Below are 20,186 nucleotides of genomic sequence, written 5' to 3' on the forward strand. Positions count from 1 at the left end.
AGACAGATGATAGATAGATAGATAGATAGATAGATAGATAGATAGATAGATAGATAGAATAAACAGGAAATAATTAAGGGAGGGAACATGCTAGAAATAAGAGGATCTGTGAAAGGCTTCCTGAAGAAGTTTGCATTTTCCTTGGAACCTAAAAGAATCCAGGAAGCCAGTAGGCCGAGATGAGGAGGGACAACTCTCCAAATATAGGAGGCTGCCAAAGAAAATGCCCCGAGCCAAGGGGTGGAGCGTCTTCTTCATTGACTAGTCAGGAGGCCAATGTCAATGAATCAAAGATTACTTGTTGGGGAGTAAGATGTAAGGAGACTGGAGAGGTAGGAGAGGATTAGGTTATGTAGGACTTTGAATGCCAGGCAGAGTGTTTTGTCTTTGATCTTGGAGGTGATAGGGAGCCACTGGAGTTTATTGGAGGCGAGGAGTGACATGATGAGACTTTTACTTCAGGAAAATCGCTTCAGTGACTGAATGAAGGATAGACTCGAGTGGCTCCTCCAGGTTTGAGGTGAGGAGAGTCTGTGCCAAGGGGGAGCCATGTCAGAGGAGAGGAGGCATATTTGAGAGATGCTGCAGAGCTGAAATCTATAGATCTTGACAACAGAGTGTGTATTTGGGTGGAGATGGGGGGAGGGCGGGGAGTCCAGAAGGATGCCTAGGTTTCAAGCCTGAGGGCCTGGCCAGATGGTGATGCCCTCTATGGTAACAGGGACACTTGGCAATGGGGAATAATAACAGGGAAGTCTGTGGAGAAAGATGAGGTCAGTATTAGACATGTTGAGTTTAAGATGACTATTGAACATCTAAGCTGAGATACCCGAAGACTAGTTGGTGATTTGAGATTGAAGGCCAGCAGAGGGTGGGGATTTGAGAATCACGATCATGAATGTAGGAATGAAATCCATGGGAGTGAAGGAGGTCACCGACTGAAGCAGCATGGGGGCAGGGAGGACTGAAGCCGGAGGGACAGCTGTGGATGGAGGCTGTGATCTGGAAGAAGAGGCTGAGAAGGAGCGCCCACCATCCCGAGCTGGCTCCAAGCTTTCAGGAGGAATGAGGGAAGTTAAAGAGAAGACCCCTGCAGGCGCAGTGAGCCGGGGAGCTCACATAGAAAGTCCCAAGCAAGAGGGCAAATCTGCCGCTGCTGCTCAAGGTGACCCCTGAGCTGGTCGGCGCTGCTTCTGTGGTTTCTGGCAGCTACAGTCACATCCCAATCGTGCTAGAGTTCACCCACAAAGGATCGCTGGTATGTCAAGTGGCTCTGAGCTTCAGAAATCCTTCTAATTGGCTGGTTGTTGTGTAACTCCATTGTCCTGCTCCGCTGTGAAGAAGGGGAGTTCTACCATATAGTGTAGTCATTACAAAAACCATGTTCACAAATGGCAAGCCATCTTGGAGAAAGTGGTTCCTTGAGGCCAGGAACTTGGTCTCCTCTAAATTCCCAATCTTCCCTCCTCCCAGACCTTTGTCATACTGCCAACATACTCATATACCCAGAAGAGTGCCTTAAAGGAGACCAGAAATGGCATTTGACTGAATAAGGGAAAGGAAACAAGCATGCACTGAGCCCTTTTTGTGTCAGGCACTGTGCTAAGCACTTTACAGTAGCCTCACGGATCCATTCTTCCCGACCCTGTTGTGTATGGTTGGTACCCAGTCCCTCTTTCAATGTGTAACTGTTGAGACAGGCTGACATTCTAGTTATAATCTCCAGGTATCTTTTCTAGATAACCCTCTGCCATAACTAAGTATTCTTTGTTTATTAATATAGTCAAATTATTTTGCAGCCTCCCAATTTACCTCATCCCCTGCTCTAGGAACTTCATAGGCTCTCAATCGCCTCCAGGATTAATTAAGTATCACCTTCTCTGTTGGACATTTAAAACCAAGGGATCTTCATGACTCGATCTCACCCATCTGTCTGAACCAGGAGTTCTTAAGATGGGGTGCCTAGATAGATTTCGGAAGCTCTGGGAACCTGGACAGGAAATAGATCTAGCCAGATACATATATACATAGGTACAGAGATATAGAGAGAAACATAGGAGGAATAGGAGCATGTGTATGTAGACACATATATTTGTACATGTATGTATACATAACCTCATGTACATATATGTTTGCACATATATACGTTGGCATGAATGTCTATGTGCGTGCATCTTCAGCCCAAGCACCACCTCTCACCTGAACCCTTCCTGCCTGCCCTCCCAGGTCCTGGGGCCCTTCCAGTCTATCTTTTATTTATTTCGTGTCTTTTCTGTACACACCTCTATGTGTGTTTCTTACATCTTCCAATAAGAATATGAGATCCCTGAGGGCAGCGACTGGTTACTTTCATCTTAGTATCCCTCAATGGTAGTACAATGACTAGCACATATCAGGCACTTTTAATGAATCCTTGTTTGAGATATATGGGAGACAACCCTAGAAGTCTTGTCAATTAGGGCACAACGGTGATCTGAAGACAGGTCCCAATCTAATATTTGCTACTTACTAGCTATACAACCCTGAGATTTTCCCTCTCTTTGCTTCAGTTTCCTGCAAAATGGGAATATTAATAATACTTGTACTACCTAGCTCATCAGATTTCTATAAGGCAAAGTACTCTGTAAACCTGCAAGGTCTGTTGAATTTATTATATCGTTATTATTATTGCTAATTAGGCATAGGGGGCAGTGGAGAGAGCTGCCCACATTCAGCAGTCTGGGCAGACAAGAAGGGAGGCAAAGGCCCTCAGCACTCCTGTCTCTCGGTACCGGATCCTTGGCACATGGCCCCTCCATTCTGGGGGGCTGGGTTACTGCAGCTTCTTGACCTCTCCTTGATGCCTGCCTGGCAAGGGGACCAGGAATTCCAACAACTCCAGTGGCCGGCAGCAGCACTTCCTGCAGAAAAGATTCCCAGACAGATTAAACCAAATCTCATCCCACGCCCAGTACTACCTCCTCAGTAGCTCATTGTTCCTTCTGTCTGTTCCCCTAGACTGGCTTCCAATTCTCCTCTAGGGACTATATCAGTGTATCAGACTAAGACTGTCGGCTTCCCTGCCCCCCCCCAATTCATTTTAAGCTCCCTCTGAGTGAAGCCGCAGCAAGCTGGCTCATAACCAATCTCTCAGAATTAGAACTACAGCTGCAGCCCAAGCACTCAGAAGGGCAGCGGTGGGATGGAAGACAAATAGAGGAATTCAGAGGGTGCAGATAGGCTCATCCTGAATAATGTGCGGGGGCCAGCGACAACCCACACAAAAGACCTGCAAAGGTTGCCAAGCTGGAAAACACACAAACACACTCCCTCCTGGGGACCCCTTTAATCTCTGTGCAGGGAGAACACTGACCTTAGAGATCAGGGGCTGCAGATGAAGTTTTATTGGAAAGAAAATACAATTAAACTAACAAACATATCAGAGGCACCAGGGGACAAATCAAATACGGTCCAGTCGTGAGTCAACGATGATGAAGAGGACAGGAATCCCAGACCTGAAGCTGAAAGGAAGCTGCAAAAACCATCTCACCTAAACAAGGAAACTATAGACCAGGTATGCTAATGAATTGCGCAAGGTGGCACAGGTAGCAAGTTCCAGAACTGAGTTTGGAACATGGGTTTTTTGACTCGAAATCTGTTGTGCTTTACACTGCACCACACTTTGCCAGACTAGAGGATATCTAAAGACTTCTTAGCTTTAACATGCTATGACTTAGTGATCAAAGTTCACTTGCCCAGAGCAAGAGGGGACAGAACCAGGAGCAATTTGGGAGAAGTTACAAAGAAGCAAATCTTGATCTGATGTCAGGAAAAAGCTCTCAACCATTACAGCTGCCCCAGAGTGGAGGGGACCACCTCACCAGATGATGAAGTGCCTTTCCTTGGAGGTCTTCAAGAAGAGGCTGAATGACTACTTCTGTTTTTGTTTTTTTTTTGCTTTTTTTGTTTATTTTTATTTTTTTTGGAGGACAATTTGGATTAAGTGACTTGCCCAAGGTCACACAGCTAGTTTTTGTGTTGTGTCTGAGGTCAGATTTGAACTCAGGTCCTCCTGACTCCAGGGCCAGTGCTCTATTCACTGCACCACCTAGCCTCCCCCTATTTTTATTTTTAATATTTTTAGAAAAGGTATTATTTAACTATTACTTGGACTAGCTCAGCGGTTTTCAACACATGGTCTGGGAAATCCTAAGGGTTCCTGAGACCATTTCAAGAGTTCCATGAAGCCAAAACTATTTTTCTAATTATACAGACATTTAAATTAATAAATATCAGTAAATGCAATTTACATAAACAGCTAGGTAGTGATGGACCTGCAGTCAGGAAGACTCATCTTCCTGTGTTCAAATCTGGCCTCAGATATGAGCTGTGTGACCCTAGACAAGTTTTAGGAAAGTCACTTCTCCCTCAACATCAGTTTCCTCACCTGTAAAATGAAAAGTCCAGACTTGATAACTTCTGATTTGCAACTCTAGATTCACGATTGATTAAATGGGCCCTGAATTTCCTCACATCTCTGAAATTCTGTGACTCCATAAACCATAATTCATCACAGTAACTGAATTGAAGGCAGTTAGATGGTACAGTGGATAGAGTGCTGGATTTATAATCAAGAAGACCTCAGTTCAAATTCTACTTAGACACTTACTAGCCACATGACCCTGAACAAGTCACTTACACTCTGTATTCTTCAGTTTCCTCAACTGTAAAATGGGGGCAATAATACCTACAGGATTTTGTGAGGATAAAATGAGGCAATACTTGTAAAGCACTTTGCCAGCCTTAACTGTCTCCACCAAATTTCTCCACTTTTTTCACAAGAAAAGGATGTGAGACTTTATCAAATTCTGTATCCAAGGCATTCTCCTATACAAAGATATACAATTCTACCGACTTTGTCTAAAAAATCAATAAATCTGGGATGACGTGTTTTTGATTGAATACATGGCTGATTTTTTTTTGTCATCATGGCTTCCTTTTCTGAATGTTCACTAGCCATCTCTTTAATGACAGAATTCCTAGGATTTTGCCAAGGATTAAAGCCAACGTCACTGAATGAATGAATGAATGAATGAATGAATGAATGAATGAAGTTTTTGTTAATCACTTACTATGTACAGAACACTGGGCCAAGTGCTGGGGACACCAACAAAAAAACAAGACAGGCCCTGCTCCCAGGGAGCCCACATTCTATAACCTAAAGTGACTTTCTAGTCTACTAGTCTGTAGTCTACAGACCAGTCTATGGTATAGTATAGGGAGAGCATGTGTTAGCTCGCGAGTCAGGGGCCCTGGGCAAAAATCCCCCATTGATGTGTCCCATCACTGTGACCTCAGATAGGTCACTTCCCATCTGGAGACCTCAGCATCCTTCGATGTTAAATGAAAGGGCTAGACTAAATAGTCATGGTGTTCTGTTTCAGCTCTAGCTCTAGGATAGCATGCTCCCTTTTTAGGAGGTTGGGACAATATCCACCTTTCTCCAGTCTCTCATTCTACATGACCTTCCAGAGATCATTGACTAAAACTCAGCTGAGGACCAGTCAGTTCTTTCAGTCCCATACAATACAGTTCCTCTGTATATGGAGGTCTAAATTATCTTAAGGAATCCTGGGCATCTCTGAGTATCAACTCCCCATTAGCCATTTTGGTTCTATCCTCACCAATCCAAAGATTATCCCTCCTGGTGGAGAAAACAGACACAAAATAAGAGCTGACCAGCTGTGGTTTCCCTTCATTATCAGCTAGAATCATTCAATACACTGAAAGCCATCGCTCTCATCTGCTTCTTAATCCTCCTCTTTTCCCCAATATAGATTTTTAAAATCCCCTTCTTTGTTTTTCTTCCTCTTCTTTGCTTTCCTGGCTCCTTCAAAGACTCAGGGCTCCAGCCATTTTTCTTCTAGGACTATGCTATCCTTCTGTATTGATCCTTCATTATCTGTCCTTGCTTCCATCTTCTGGATGTCTTTTTAAAACCAGAGTTTGCTTGACAAGCTGCCTCTAAATTCACATCAATCTCTTTAGACAACTCTCCTTTCCTCTCATTGGTATTGTTTCTCTTTGTTTTGTTTTCACTATTTCATCCTTGATGAAATGTCGAGCTTCCCATCTCTTCTGGCCTCACTTTTCTTGTAAAATTTTAATCCATGGGCTGCTACATATATGTTCTCTTAACCCTATGGGGTCTTCTCTGCAAACCTGGGAGGACTTTTTGACTATTCTGTAACACTGGTCTCATTGCTGTTCCTCAAACACATCACTCCATCTCTGGACTTAGAGGGATTTTGTGGACCATCACCTGTGACTGGTATGGTCTCCCTCCTTGTCTCTCCCTCCCAACATCCCTGACTTGCTTTAGGTTTCAGCTAAGTGTCTTCTACAAGAGGCCTTTCTCAGAGCTTCTTATATAGAACAAGTCCAGTCCTCTTATTTTACAAATGCGGAAATTAAGGTACACAAAGTTTAGAATGTTCTCCGGGTCACAAAACTATAAAGCACCTGAGATTTCAGCTTATCTCATCTAGATTGCTAGTCCAGTTCTCTCTCCACTCTACCATGTTGCCTCATCCAAGGCAATAGGTTTAATTACTTACTTCTTCCTTGGACTTCGTCGCTTCTGTCCTTTTTCTTTACCTCAGTGTAGGGCATGTCTTAAAGCTGGTGTTTTATGCGTTTTCTCCCATTAGATTTGAAGTTCCATGAGAACAGAGACTATATTTTAGCCTTTCTTTGTATCCCAATGCTTCATGTATAGTAGGTCCTTAATAAATGCTTGCTGACTTGATGTTCAGTATTAGAGTTTAGACTGATAGAGCTGTAAAGGACCCGAGATATAATCTTGTCTGATGTCCTCATTTTATCTATTAAGAAACTTAGTCATAAGGAAGCAAAGTGACTGCCCAAGGTCACACAATACATTCCCAGATAGGCTGGGACTAGACAATCTCTGTCTCCGAGGACAGCTTTCATGTCACTAAATTCGCTCATTCCTGTGAACAAGTGAGAGAAAATACTTTGGCAATATGGCAGCCATGCCATGCCCCAACTTGACAAGCCCTAGTGCTTTGCTATTTTAGAATAAAATATAAAGTCTTCTAAATGTAATTCAAAGCCCTTTCCTACCTGGTTCCAATGTACTCCTCTGGTCTCCTTGCACTTCCCTCTGCATTCTATAGTACAGCTAAAGTGGCCATACTTAATCCCCATCTCCATGGCTGGCCACTGGCTGTCCCCATTCCTCAAATGAATCCCCAGCTCTCCCAGGCTCTTAGAATCCCAAGTTTCCTTCAAGATTCAGCTCACATTCCATTTTCTCTGTGAATCCTTTTCTGACACTCCAGTTTCCTAGGCCAGTTCTGACCTTTCCACCCTTCCCTGCCATCAACTTGAGTCCACATTATATGTACTGAAATATGTACCTAGTGTCTCCTCACTAAACTGTAAGATCCTTGAGGACAAAGACTTTCTTATTTTTGTCTTTGGAATTGTGTACAGAGAACCAGCCTTGATTCAGGAAGAATTAAGTCCAAATCCAGACTCAGAAAAACTGGGTTGTGTGACCTTGGACAAGGCACTTATACTCTAAGTACTAGGCAACTCTCTAAGCCACTAAGATGCAGAGGAGCTATTGACTTGCACTGACAAGTGGTGTTACCTATACCAATGAAATTGCAATTCCTCTCCTGGGGACTTAGCACAATATCTGGTCCAGAGTAAATTTAATAAATAGATGTTTGTTGACTGATTTAATCTCCTTTCTGATAATTCCTAAGCCATGATGATTTACTCTATTCCTACCTGATGAAAATGTCAGTCTTCTAAAGGGAAAGCAATACGTCTTTTTATGCACCTATACTTCCTTCCTTCTTTCCTTCCCTCCTTCCTTTCTTTCTTCCTTTCTCTTTCTTTTTCTTTCCTCCTTTCCTTCCTTACTTCCTTTTTCCTTTCTTGCTTTCCTTATTTCTTTCCTTTTCTCTTTCTTTTCTTCTTTCCTTCCTTCTTTTCTCCTTCTCTCTTTCTTTGTCTTTCTTTCCTCCCTCTCCTTCATTCTTTCCCTCTCTCCTTACCGGTTTCTTTGCTTTATTCCTTTTTAGTATTTTCCTTTTTTTCTTCTCTTTTGGAGGGGTGCTAAGATGAAGAACACAGTTTTAGGCAGATCATCACAGTGACATTTTCCCTGGAGGCAAATCTTTACAAGTACAAAACTGATTCCCCTGCCTCTAAAAATTATCATCAATCCAAGGGAACAGAAGGTCATGTTAGTTAGTCCCTTGCCCTATGGGAAATATCAAGAAAACTCACTCACACTTCCAGAGGCCTCCACAGCTTTCAGAGTACTTTCCTCAAAAATATCATGGAGAAAATTAATAGTCCTGCCAGCATTGAGGACATGGTTATTAGAAAATGGACTTTAAGTTCAATATGAGCCTATGGTACAACCAAGCAAATGACTATATCAAAAATAAGAAAAAATCTGGTGTGGGGAGTTGGCCATTCCCCACCCTCCACAATGGTCAGGCTGCATCTGGAATATGTTATTGCTTTTCCAGCACTGTGGTTTAGGATGGATTTAATTAAGTTGGAGGGCAACCACAGAAAAGAAACCCAGGTCATAAAGGGTTTTGAGTCCATGTGACATGAGGATATATTGAAGGAACCATGTATTTTTATCCTGGAGAAGAGAAGACTCAGGGCCTGAATAGGATGACTTTCTTCAAGTGTTTGAAGGGTTTTCACATGATAAGGGATTAGACTTGTTCTGCTTGACGCCATATGGCAATGAAAAAAAATTAGAGGGGCGGCCAGGTAGCACAGCGAGTGAGAGCACTGGCTCCAGCGTCGGGATGACCTGGGGATTGAATCCTGGGCTCAGACACTTAGCACCCACCCAGAAACACCTGGCCGTGTAACCTTGAGCAAGTTACTTAACCCCAATTGCTTAGGGGCGGCCAGGTGACTCAGTGAGTAAGAGCACTGGCTCCAGTGTCGGGATGACCTGGATCAAATCCGGGCTTAGTGTAACCTTGAGCAAGTTACTTAACCCCAGTTGCTTTAAAAAAAAATAGAGGCATATTGCATTTGATTATTAGGAAAAATCTTCCTAATTATTATAGATATTCAGAAGGGGAAGGGGATACCTTGGGAAGTCATGGTTTTCCCTGCAACTGGAGGCCTCCAAGAAGAGACTGGGTGCCCAGCTGTTGTGTACAGTATAGATGGGTCCCATAATATAAATGCAAAGTAATCTCCTTATGGGGGAGATTGCTTCATTCTTTGCTCTTGTATCCCCAATACCTAGTGCAATGCCTAATACATAGCTGGATATTGCTTGATTGCTATTATTTTTTTCCTGGTATTAATATCATTCTACTAAAAAGGTCAATTCCAGCCTTCCTGTCCCATCCAAAAGCTGCCCATTCAAATAATCAGTTACCCTTTCGGGTCAGTCAAATTCAGCAAGCATTCATGCTGCACCTTCTGTGGGCCAGTCTCCGCAGCCAGACTCTAACACATTCTATGGCATTAAGTGCACTAAATTTAGAGTCATATGAAGTCATATGATTTCAATGAAAAGACAAAAAGCAAACCATCCAGGCCCTCAAGGAGCTTCTATTCCAATGGGAAGGAACAATAGTCATAAACTTTATTTTTCTATGTTTATGTTTGATTATAGTTTGATGTCATATTATGATGATAGGGTTCCAATATGGAGTCCCTTGGGCTAAGTGGTTCTAATGTCCATAGAAGCATCGTTCCACTTTCTTACTTTTAACTCCATGCCAGGTGAATAAGGTCTTCAGTTTTTGATGGCATGAATTCTTGACCTATCACAGGGGCATTGAGTCTTTGTCCTTCTGCTGCCTTAGTTAATGTTAGACTATCCCACCAGTTTGTGGTCATTATAAAGAAATTCCCCCTACCAAACCTGATATTCCTAGAGGACCCCAAAATCTTTTCCATACATCTAGATCTGCTTAAAAATGCCCCCTCCTACATCTGGCACCAACTATCTGTTCCCAGCCAAGCCCATTTTAAGGTCTACCATCTTGCCATCTGAACCCTAACTTTGAAGTCCATTCCACTCTGAAATTCTATGGCAACAAATTACTACATGATGGGGGTTAAATTCTTTGGGCTTCAGTTTTTCCATATGTAAAAAAGAGAAGGTTGGACTAAATGGCCTCTGCGGTACTTTCTAGATCTTTGATCTTATAATCCCAATAATAATAATAATAATAATAACAATTACTGGAATTTATATAGTACTTTAATGTTTCCAAAACACTTTAGATAGAGTCCTCACTAACTTAGGGTTGATACTATAGAGATCATTTCCATTTTATAGATGAAGAAGCTGAGACTCAGGTGTGAAATGAATTATCCAAAACCAAAACAGTTTATATTCTACAATTCAACTTGCATTTAAGTGTATTTGTGAAAGACAGAGTAGTTCCTTAGACAAATTTCAGAATAGACTACATTTGCCCTTGCCCTGGACCCCACTTCCAGGAACCTCTCTTCCTTCAAAAGCAAGTATTTCTTAAATGCCTGAAGTATATGAAGCTTCAGAATGACCTATCTCTCCTCAGCTTAGATAGCTCCCTCCACTGGAGGATCCCAGCTGGCTGTATGGAGATGTCAGAGTCTATTGTGAATTGCTTATGAGAGTGCGATATGGGTTATGTATAATTGAAAAGAAGAAATGGAATGCACTGAAATATTGCAAATCCTATAGAGAAAAAGAACAAACTTGAAAGAAGAAAAAGAAAATAAGGTGTTGTCTCAATGGAAAATATATCTGTTCATTGACAACATGGAGGAGGACCTCTCACAACTGCTGGTTTACTGGAACCCCAAAATAGAGAGGTCCTGAGTCTCTAGATCACAGTTCTTAGAAGTTATGACAAAACCTTCTCATCTCTAGGTCTTTGCTCACCTTCTCCCACATGATGGGAATCACAGAATCAAAGAAGTTATTTAAAATATCTCCCAGAAAGAATCTCCTCTATGACATGTGCAATGGGGCTTATCTAGCCTCTTGTTGAACATGTCCAATGAGGGAGACCCACCATCTCTTGAGACAGGCCATCCATGTGGGACAGGTGGCAATGTGATAAAGCTTTCCTGACATCAGATCTGAATTCCCCTCTTTTCAGCTTCTTCTCATTGCCCCAGGAGAATATAACAAGTGGAACAAATCTATGAAGTTCAATCCATGAACTTGGAGTCAATGGACCCAAGTTTGAATCCACGTCTGGTACTAACAATATGTGTGACTTTGGGTAAGTCCTGATTTTCCCTAGGCCTCAGCTTTATCATCATCATCATCATCATCATCATCATCATCATCATCATTATCACAATCACCATTATCATCATCACCATCACCATCATCATCATCATCATCTTCAACAAAATGATTAGATTAGATTAGATTGGATTAAAGGTTATCTAAAAACCCTTACAGTTGTAAATTTCTATGTGGTAGGTTCCCTCCCAGCTCTAACATTCAATGATAACAGGTCCCAATGATTCAGCTCTGCCTCTACAAGCATAATTTCCCCCCAATAAATCCCTATGCATCTAATTGTCTCATGGGCTTCCCAGGGACATTCTCTGCTCAGTATAGTCTCAAAATCGGATGCCAGAAATCAACTGAAACTCAATCCCTTTAACACAAATTCAGCAAGAGGTACTAGCATTGCTAGAAGAGCACCCCGATATCCTGGCAAATAGTCCCATTCACTCACATCTCCCACTCCCTCCCTTCCCTGATGCTGGCTGTATGTGTATAGAATGACTTGGTTTGGTCTCTGCTGAACATATTATCTAGCCATTTTAAAGACCTTTCTCAGCTTATCCTTGTTATCTCCACTAAAGGTTGAGGTAGAAATGCTCAGAAGTCATTGTTTTTCATGTTCTCTGGCAGGGTCTCTCTGCACTGGCCACTGGCCAGATCTGGGCAGCCCCAATCCATTCATCTGGTATCACTGCCCGGCCTGCAGCTCCTTTATTGCACATATTTAGCCTCTCTCTGCCCATCAAAGAAAGACAATTAAAAACTATTTCCAAACAATCCTGTTCTCATTTGATTTTGTCACAGAAACACTAGGGGACAAGGTGATGAAAATGAGAATACTAGGGGCGGCCAGGTAGCACAGCGAGTAAGAGCACCGGCTCCAGTGTCAGGATGACCTGGAGATCGAATCCCGGGCACCCACCCAGAAACACCTGGCCTTGTAACCTTGAGCAAGTTACTTAACCCCAATTGCTTAGGGGCGGCCAGGTGGCTCAGCAAGTAAGAGCACCGACTCCAGTGTCGGGATGACCTGGATCAAATCTGGGCTCAGATATTCAGCACCACACCCAGAAATAACTGGCCGTGTAACCTTGAGCAAGTTACTTAACCCTGATTGCTTAAAAAAAAAAGAAAGAAAGAAAATGAGAGGACTATATAACATTTTAGAATGTGAGAGTTGCAAGGGGCTTCAGGGACAGGATGCTGAGGAAAGTCTGCCCCTCAACCCATTTCCACATGACTTGACTTTCTTCTGGTAGACCTCTACATTTGGAAAGCTCTCACTGGGGGACAAGGTCTAAAGACTTTGGTGTGCATTTGGGGATGTATTTAGCTATTTCCTTGAATTTCTATATGATAATAGGAATATTATTATTGTTTTATTGTTATTAAGTAAGAGGAAGTATGGAATGGTTGATGGAAAGCCAGGTTCAAAGTAAGGAAGAACTGGGTTCGGGTCCTGCTTTTGGTGCATTCTGATCCATGGTAAATCACTTGACCCCTTAGTTCTCTAGGAAAATGGCTCATTCTGTACTTTACAGAGTTGGTGCCCAACTACATTGGTAGAGGGAGTTTCTTCATCTGGGCCTAGACCAGTGAAATCCTAGACTAAGTTCAATCCACATCATCATCATCAACAACAACAACATTATTTCTGTAACCCTTTATACTTCCAAAGTGTTTTATTCACATGATCTTCAAATGACATATAATACTGAAGGTTTCATGAATAAGAGTAATAATAATTATAATAACATTCATATAGTGCATTAATATTTGCAAAGAGCTTAACAAATATTATCTTGTTTGATCTTTGGGAAGGTGTTGTTTTTATCCCCATTTTACAGACAATGAAACTAAGTCAGACATTAAGCAACTTGCAAATGGTCACCATGCTAAGCACCTGAGGCAGGATTTGAATTTTGGTCTTTATGACTCTAGGTTGAGCAATCTACCCACTGAGCCACAAAGCTACCTCCATGCATGAAGTAGGAAATAAAAAAAAAATGTTACACCCTTTTCTTATATAAGGGAATGGAGGCTCAGAGATAAAAGTGATTTACTAAAGGTCACCACTCAAGAATGGTGGCATTAGGAATTAGGTTCATAGATTCATAGATGTTTAGTGCTGAGTATTTAGGTTTAAGACAAGAATCCAGGTATTCTGGCTCTGAAAAAATGAGCATTTCACACTACAGGGCACTGCCTTTTAGGGTAAATGAATACTATGTAGTCTGACTTTGGAACCACTAGGTAGGCACCTTCCCATTCCACCAAATACCTTTCTCACTGTCTAAGTTGAAAAATCCATCTGGCAAGAGGCTATGGGTTGGAGGGGGAGTGGTGGGAAAAGATTGTATAAGGAATTTCGGAGAAGCAATTGAAGTGAAAGGCAATAAGATCCTAAATTAGGGTGGTGTGTAGATTTGTAAGGGGACAACCCAATTTTATGAGTTAAATCAGGGACACTATAGAGTTTGGTGGAAAGAACCTAGGGCTTAAAGTCAGGAGATGTATTGCCTTTTACCTCAATTGCTTCTCAGAAACTCCTTATACAATCAATTGCCACTGCTCCCCCTCCAACCCATAGCTTCTTGCCAGATGGATTTTCCAACTTACACAGTGAGAAAGGTATTTGGTAGAATGGGAAGGCACCTCCCTGGTGGTTCAAAAGTCAGACTATATAGTATTCTCTTACCCTAAAAGGCAGTGCCCTACAGTGTGAAATGTTCATTTTTTTGAGTCAAACATGAATCTATTACTACTGCCCATGTAACTTCAGAAAATCACTTTCCTCCTCTGAGCTTCAGTTTTCTCCTCTGTAAAAGGAGAGTACACTAGCTATGTGCACCAGAGGTAGGATGCTATGATCCTTAGGAGTTCTTTCCACTTGGGTTTCAAAGAGCCTTTTAGCTCCTCTCTTCAAGACCAGGGTTAGAGGCAGGGTCTAGGTGAAGGAGGATACTAGAGGGAGGCACGTGCTCACAAAGAGAAGACTTTGAGGAAGTGGAGAGGGGAAGCCTGAGTTCACCAAAGCAAAATCAGAGGAACTCTGACGTTTTGTACAAAGCCATCCCTGGACTCCAACAGGCTCATCTCTGCTGCAGAGAGACAAGGAAAAGGTGAGCAGGAGACTTTTGGAAGGTCTGCCTTACTTACCCTGTTGCTCCATTCTCTCACAGGCAGGGCCAGATCGACCCTGAGGACACTTGCACAGGCAGTTGGTGCCCTCAAGGATGGGCTCACCATTGTTGACGCAGGGCCCACAACGGCAAGAGTCGTGCTCTGCCAGATACTCATCCAGTGCCCTCCTCATATTCTGCCATTTACGTTCATGGCGACCCAGGTTGCTTTGGCGTAACACGGCAAAGATGGGCAGGAGCTGTTGGGAAGAGGGGAGGCATTGGGGACAATATAAAATGCACTGAATGGGGTGGAGTCAAGATGGCAGAGTAGAAACAGGACTTCCATGGTGTTCCGGCTTCCATCTCCTCCAATTCACATAAAAAAATGACTCTAGACAAACTTTGGAGCTATAGAACCCATAAAATGAAAGAGAGAAGCTAACTTCCTGCTGAAGATAGCCCAGCAGGCTGGCGGAAAGTGGCCGGTCCTGCACTCTGGGAGCCAAGACCAGCCCCACGAGAGACTGAGGTTTTGGCCCCAGGGTGGGCCTGACCAGATGTAGGCTGGAGAGACTTCAGATCACCAGCAGCTGTGGTAGTTTCCAGAATTATCAACACATAGATGCTAAGGAAAAGGTGAGAGGTTAGTGCAGTGTGGACTTTGGGATATGGTAGTTTGGGAGTACGGTCGGGCCTTTACCCTCTGGAGGAAGAAGCCGCAGAGGCGCCTCGGCCATGAAGCCACTGCCATGTGGAAGCTTCAACTCCTGGCTTGCGGATTATAGGGGGACCAATGGACCAGTCTGAGGGGTAATCACTCTTGCTTTAACCTGCTTGGATCTGGATTGTGGTCTAGGGTGGAGGTCCTGGGGTGCATGACCAGCTTGCCAGAGTGTGGGGAGGCTTAAGAAAGGGCAACCAACTAACAGCTCCAGGAGCTGAGAAAACCCCAGCATTTGGGATAAAGCTCCCCTGTCTGGTAGCAGAGTCAGACTGTGGAAAAAAAGCTCAAAAGTCAAGTAATTGAGAGGCAACATGAGCAAACAAGGGAAGCAAAGCCACCCAACTTTACACTCCTATTTTGGGGACAAAAAGGATCAAAGAATGGAACAAAAGCAAGACAGTGAAGCCAGAACTCCTGTACCAAAAGCTTCCAAGAAAAATACTAATTGGTTACAGGCCATAGAGGATCTTGGGAAGGATTTTGAAAACCAAATAAGAGAAGTGGAGAAAAATTAGGAAGAGAAATGAGAATGATACAAGAAAATTATGAAATGAGGGTCAACAATCTGACTTAAGAAAATAACACCTTAAAAATAGACTAACTCAAAGGCAAAGGAGTCTCAAAAAGGCAATGAGGAAAAGAATGCCTTAAAAAGCCGAATTTGCCAAATGGAAAAAGAATACCAAAAATTCACTGAAGAGAATCATTCCTACTGAATTAGATTGGAGCAAATGGAAGCTAGTAATTTTATGAGAAATCAAGATACTATTAAACAGATCCAAACAAATGAAAAAATAGAAGGCAATGTGAAATATCTCATTGGGAAAACCACTGACCTGGAAAATAGATCCAGGAGAGATGATTTAAAAATCATTGGACTACCTGAAGGCCATGATCAAAAAAAGAACCTAGGAATCATCCTTCAAGAAATTCTCAAGGAAAAATGCCCCAATGTTTTAGAACCAGAGGGCAAAATAGATGTTGAAAGAATCCATTTATCACCTCCTGAAAAAGATCTCAAAAAGAAAACTCCAAGGAATATTATAGCCAGGTTCTGGAATTCCCAGATCAAGGAGAAAATATTACAAGAAGTCAGGAAAAAAACAATTTAAATACTGTGGAAACACAATCAGGATAACCCAGGATCTGGCAACTTCAACACTGAGGGATTGAAGGGCTTGGAATATAATATTCTGGAGGTCAAAGGAGCTGAGATTAAAACCAAGAATCACCTACTCAGCAAAAGTGAGTATCATGTTTCAGGGGAAAATATGGTCATTCAAAGGAATAGAGGACTTTCACGCATTCTTGATGGAAAAACCAGAGTTGAATAGAAAATTTGACATTCAGATACAAGAAGCAAGAGAAACATGAGAAGGTAAACAGGGAAAGAAATCATAAGGAACTTACCAAAGTTGAACTATTTACATTCCTACATGGAAAAATTATAACTGTAACTTATGAAACTTTTCTCAGTATGAGAATAGTTGAAGGGAATAGAAATGTATACACACACACATATGGGTACAGGTATACATAGATAGAGGATACAGGACCAACTTAATAGGAAGAGATGATAGTTAAAAGGTGAAATTAAGAGGTTAGAGAGGAATATAATGAGAGGAGATGGGGAGAGACAGATGGGGTAACCTATCTCATATAGAAGAGGGAAGGGAAATGGTTATAATGGAGGGGAAGGACAGGAAGGTAAAAGAGAATGGGCCAACCTTATTCTCATTGAATTTGGCTTAGGGAGGGAATGACATACACACTAAATAGGGTATCTCACCCTACAGGAGAGTAGGGGAGAAGGGGATGAGATGGGGATGATGGAAGGGCAGGCAGGCTGAGGGGAGGGAAGTTGGAAGCACCCACTTTTGAAAAAGGACAGGATCAAAGTAGAGAACAGAATAAGTGGGAGGTGGGATAGGATGGAGGGAAATATAGTCAGTCTTTTACAATATATCCACTATGGAAATATTTGCATAGTTACACATGTACAGCCTATATTGAATTGCTTATCTTCCCAGTAAGGGTGGGTGACAAGGGAGGACAGGAATGAATCTGGAATTCAAAGCTTTAAAATCAAATGTTTAAATATATACATATGCATACTATTATTAATATTATTTTACATGTAACTGGGAAATAAGATATACAGGCACTGGGGCATAGAGATCTACCATTCCCTACTGGAAAATCAGAGGAGGGATGGGGGAAGATATGGGAGAGAGCAGATTGGAGGAGGGGATATCCAGTGGGATCACTATTTTGGGGTAGTGGGTAGGGGAAAAATAGGGAGAAAATTTGTAACTCAATATCTTGTGGAAATGAATGATGTAAACTAGAAGTTAATAAAGTATTTGATAAAGGAAAAAAAAAGAAAATGCATTTAATTTTAAGTCAGGAGAATAGAGTTCAAACCCTTTAAGGAACCTGGGCAATTCAATTTAGTTCAAGTATTAAGGGGCTCCTATGTTCGAGACATTGTGCTAGACATTAGTGATACAAAGACAAAAGGAAGCCAGTCCTTCCCTAAGGAATTTAACCTTTACTAGAAATGCAAGAAAGGAAAGATTTAACAGAAAATCATTCAAGAAGCATATATTAAACACCATATGTACCAGGTACAGGAGCCACAAAAATATGCAAATATCCTCAAAGGCCTTCTGCTTACAATTTTTAAAGTCACTTCTAACTTTAGTAAGATTCTAGGTCTTTTGTAAGTTTGATTATCTTCATTTGTCTCAGAAAGGTTATGTGACTCCACTGGGGTCATGCAGATAGTGTCAAAGCCAGGAGTCACACTCAGGGGTATTGACTCCAATGCTTATATACTTTCCACTATAGCCTGGGGCCCATTATTTGGGATAGCTCTGTTATTCAATATTTCTCTATAATGCTGAAATCCATTTTCTGCTGGTAAAATGGGTGGAAACCCATTGATCCTAGTTCTGCCTTAAGAAGCTTCAGTAAGGCATGGGGTCATCTGTACTCTCTCTGCTACATTACAACCCATCAAATATTTTAAACAGTGATTTTGAGCTTCCACCATCTTCTCCTCTCTTAGGTTTTAGATTACTACTACTACTACTACTTCTGCTGCTACTACTACTACTATTACCACTACTACTACCTATTTATATAACATCTACTATGTGTCAGGCACTGTGCTGAGTGCTTTGCCAATATTATCTCACTTGATGCTCACATTACTGAGGTAGGTGTTATTGATATCTTCATTATACAAATGAGGAAACTGAGGCAAAGAGAGCCTTGGTAACTTACTCAAGCTAGCAGGTATTTGAGGCCAGATTTGATCTCAGGTCTTCCTGACTCCAGGCCCACTCTACCATTCAGCTACTAATACTGTGAAGCTAATACTGATAGAAGCCATGTAGTATCATAGGAGTCCTATGACTGGACACAAAGAATTTGAATTCAAGCCTTACCATTGACCTTACTAGCTATGGGACCTTGGCCAAATGACTTTACTGTTCTGACTCTGTTTCCTCACCTGTAAAGTAAACACTGCAAAGATTGTGATGCTTACAATATGTGTGTGAGGAAAAAGTCAAGAACACTTTCACACAAGCAATAAGTGATCCCAAGTTCAGAAGGATCCCTTATACCATATGACATTTCAAAGTTTTGTTGATTGTTCTTGTTCAGTAGTTTCAGTCATGTCCATCTCTTTAAGACCCCATTTCGAGATAATAGAGGGGTTAACCATTTTCTTCTCCAGCTCATTTTACACATGAGGAAACTGAGGCAAACAGGATGTAGTGACTTGCCCAGGGTCACACAGCTAGTAAATGTCTGAGGTCAGATTTGAACTTATGAACATGTGTTCCTAATCCCAAGCCTAGTGTTCTATGCCCTATGATGTTACCTAGTTACCCCTAATTCAAAGATACATGGTCTCAAAGTAATGGCTATTGAGTCATCAGATCTAAGTTCAAGTCCTGAATTGACTCCTTACTGCCTATGTAATCTTAGGTAAACCTTTTTGTTTTTCAAGTTGCTCAGACATAAAATGGGTTGGGGGATATTGGACGAGATGAGCTCTGAGCTCTCTTCAAGCTCTAGATGTAAGATCCTCTGATGCTCTGAGTTCTGTTTGAAGTCAGGTGACCCATGTTCACATTCTGACTCTGCAACTTACTCTCATTGTGACACTGAGCCTCACTGAACCTCAGTTTCCTCATCTGCTAAATAAAAGATTGACTAGATGGCCTCTTCTAAGTCACTGTATATGGTTGTATAACCTTTGATTTCTTATCTGGAAAGTTCAGATCTTAGAGATCATTTGATCAAATATCTTATTTGATAATTGATAAAAATAAATATTTATTTATCACAAAAAATGATCAAATTGTTTTATTACAAATGAGGAAAGCGAGGGCCAGAGAAGGAACTTTTCCGAAGCCACACAACTAGTCAGTGGTCAGACCAGAAAGAGAGCCTGTGTGTCTTGATGCCCAACACTGATGGCTGACATGACCTAAAAGGGGAGAAATTTCCTTCTTGCAAAACAAAGCTGAGGAAATCAGCAGACATCTGTGGATGACCTTGAATGGAGCCCTGGGAAACTGCACAAAGACCTCGAGCAAATAAACCTGGGGCTGAGATAAGGAATATTCCAGGAGGATAGGGAAGCCCAGCAGTGGCTTGAAGCCACAGGCATAATTGCAGGGCTGCTCAGACAGCCAACTGAGAGCTTGCCAATTGGTTTCCAGGAAGATTGCAGAGAATTTGGCCACCAATTGCTGGGGAATTTGCAGAAGAAATGGGGTCACCCCACAGCTGCAAGGGTGGCAGTTAGGAAAAGATGTTTCTCACTAATGGAGCCTCTTATCTCCAGGGCCAGCCACAGGCTGTTGGACAATTTTCATTTACCCTGCTAATAGGGTTGAGGGTCAGAAGGAACTCAAGCTACTTGCATCATGGTTTACCCACCACTGTTTGATCAGCTTTGATATGGGAAGGTGAGAGAGAGAGAGAGAGAGAGAGAGAGAGAGAGAGAGAGAGAGAG

At 42.0% G+C, this 20,186-nt stretch overlaps 1 protein-coding gene across 1 annotated transcript in view; it reads right to left on the minus strand.

The window, feature by feature from the left end:
* Positions 1-2,726: 2,726 nt before the first annotated feature.
* LOC138165179 (complement component C8 alpha chain-like) overlaps positions 2,727-20,186 on the minus strand; it is a 105,883-nt gene continuing 88,423 nt past the window's right edge. Inside the window, exons 11-12 of the mRNA XM_069093310.1 lie at positions 14,462-14,684; positions 2,727-2,900 (exon numbers count right to left, since the gene is read on the minus strand). Coding sequence (XP_068949411.1) covers positions 2,749-2,900; positions 14,462-14,684 — 375 coding nt within the window. The 3' untranslated portion in view covers positions 2,727-2,748. The remainder of the gene's footprint in view (positions 2,901-14,461; positions 14,685-20,186) is intronic.

Source organism: Petaurus breviceps, unplaced genomic scaffold (genome assembly GCF_028583685.1).
Source record: "Petaurus breviceps papuanus isolate PSGF00001 unplaced genomic scaffold, PetGlider_PUasm1.0 208, whole genome shotgun sequence".
Taxonomy (NCBI): Eukaryota; Metazoa; Chordata; class Mammalia; order Diprotodontia; family Petauridae; genus Petaurus; species Petaurus breviceps.